Source organism: Triticum aestivum, unplaced genomic scaffold (genome assembly GCF_018294505.1).
Source record: "Triticum aestivum cultivar Chinese Spring unplaced genomic scaffold, IWGSC CS RefSeq v2.1 scaffold161635, whole genome shotgun sequence".
NCBI lineage: Eukaryota > Viridiplantae > Streptophyta > Magnoliopsida > Poales > Poaceae > Triticum > Triticum aestivum.
Genome location: NW_025267297.1, coordinates 1 through 1,482, shown reverse-complemented (window position 1 = coordinate 1,482; position 1,482 = coordinate 1). Strand labels below are relative to the sequence as shown.

Below are 1,482 nucleotides of genomic sequence, written 5' to 3'. Positions count from 1 at the left end.
TGTGAATTATATAAATATTACAAGTAGATGGCAGAAACAACTCATAGATGACAGCCCAAATTAATACAACATATAAATTCAGATGGACTAAAGCATTGTGAATTATATAAACATTACAAGTAGATGGCAGCAACAACTCATAGATGGCAGCCCCAATTGAAACACCATATAGAATCATATGGACTAAAGCATTGTGAATTATATAAACATCAAGTTGATGGCAGAAACAACAATTAATAGATGGCAACCCCAATTGAAACAACATATAAAATCATATGGACTAAAGCAAACATCACATGTTTATGACAGAATATAAGAAAGTGCATAAATGGAAAATTATTGATGTCATCACAAGGAACTTACTTGTCAATTGTAAAGGCTGGTGACCTCCTTGACCTTCTTGGCTTGCTTAACCTGTTCAGATCTACGGTTCACCAAACTACCATCACTTGTTACCTCAACATTGTTTCCAACTTGGCTTGCTAAATCCTTTTCAACTTCTATTGGCGAATCTCCTCCATCAGATTGACTTGCACCATCATCATGGCTACCATCATCATTAATTTCCAGGTCCAGCTCCTCATTCTCTTCATCATCATCCTCACTATCATGGTAGTCATCCTCTTCTTCCTCTACCCTCTTTCTTTTCCTGCCATTATCCTTCCTTGCAAGACGAGACACTTTCCTACTTGAGTTAAGCAAACGTATTTTCTCAAACACGGCGCTAGCAGCATCAACTCCATCCAAGATTGCATGCTCCTCATCCTCATTCAACCATTCCATCATAGGATTTGTTGCATCAAACATGGTTGTATCCATCATCATTGCACATGCATCAACTTCCTTCTGCTTATCATTCTCTCTCACCGGGTCTTCTTCTTCTTCAGCACGTATCTTCAAAATGTGAAAACAAAATCAGTGAATGACAACGAAGTATAAAGAATAAAATGGATAAAGTCGCTATGTATAAAACAATGCTTATTAGACAGCAGCCTTTACTCTAAACATTGCTAAGTAAACATCAATATTTACTTTAAATAACAACCTAATAACAGTCTTTAATAAATAGTAGCATTTACTTAGTAAACAGCAACCTTTATTTCAAACAATGCTTAGGAAACAACAGTATGCAGGTGAATCATGGCATATGGGTGAATAATGGAATATGGGCAAAACACATTTCATACCTTCAAGTTGTAGCGCACAGATACAAGCTTGTGCAGCTTGCCATATAGAAGACGGTTTCTTTGCTTCGTGTGGACCAAAGCAAAAGCGCTCCAATTCCTCTCACAGCCACTTGACGAAACGCATTGTGATACAATCCTCAAGGCACACTTCTGCAGATTAGGAACTTCCCCTCCAAATTGGAACCACCACTCAGCTGCCAAGTTAAAACAAAATTAACATAGTGAGATGAACTGAGTTGCAAAACTGGGGTAATAGAGAATTTTACAAGTGGGGTAATTGGAACTTACTTGGTGA

General features: G+C 37.6%; 1 protein-coding gene across 1 annotated transcript; it reads right to left on the bottom strand.

Annotated features, from left to right (window-relative positions):
* Positions 1-366: 366 nt before the first annotated feature.
* LOC123178030 (uncharacterized) lies at positions 367-1,381 on the bottom strand (the record flags this gene model as incomplete). The annotated part of the gene is made up of 2 exons (XM_044591376.1): positions 367-894; positions 1,188-1,381. Coding segments are annotated over 2 exons (722 nt in total), but the record flags the coding sequence as incomplete, so codon positions are not given.
* Positions 1,382-1,482: the final 101 nt, after the last annotated feature.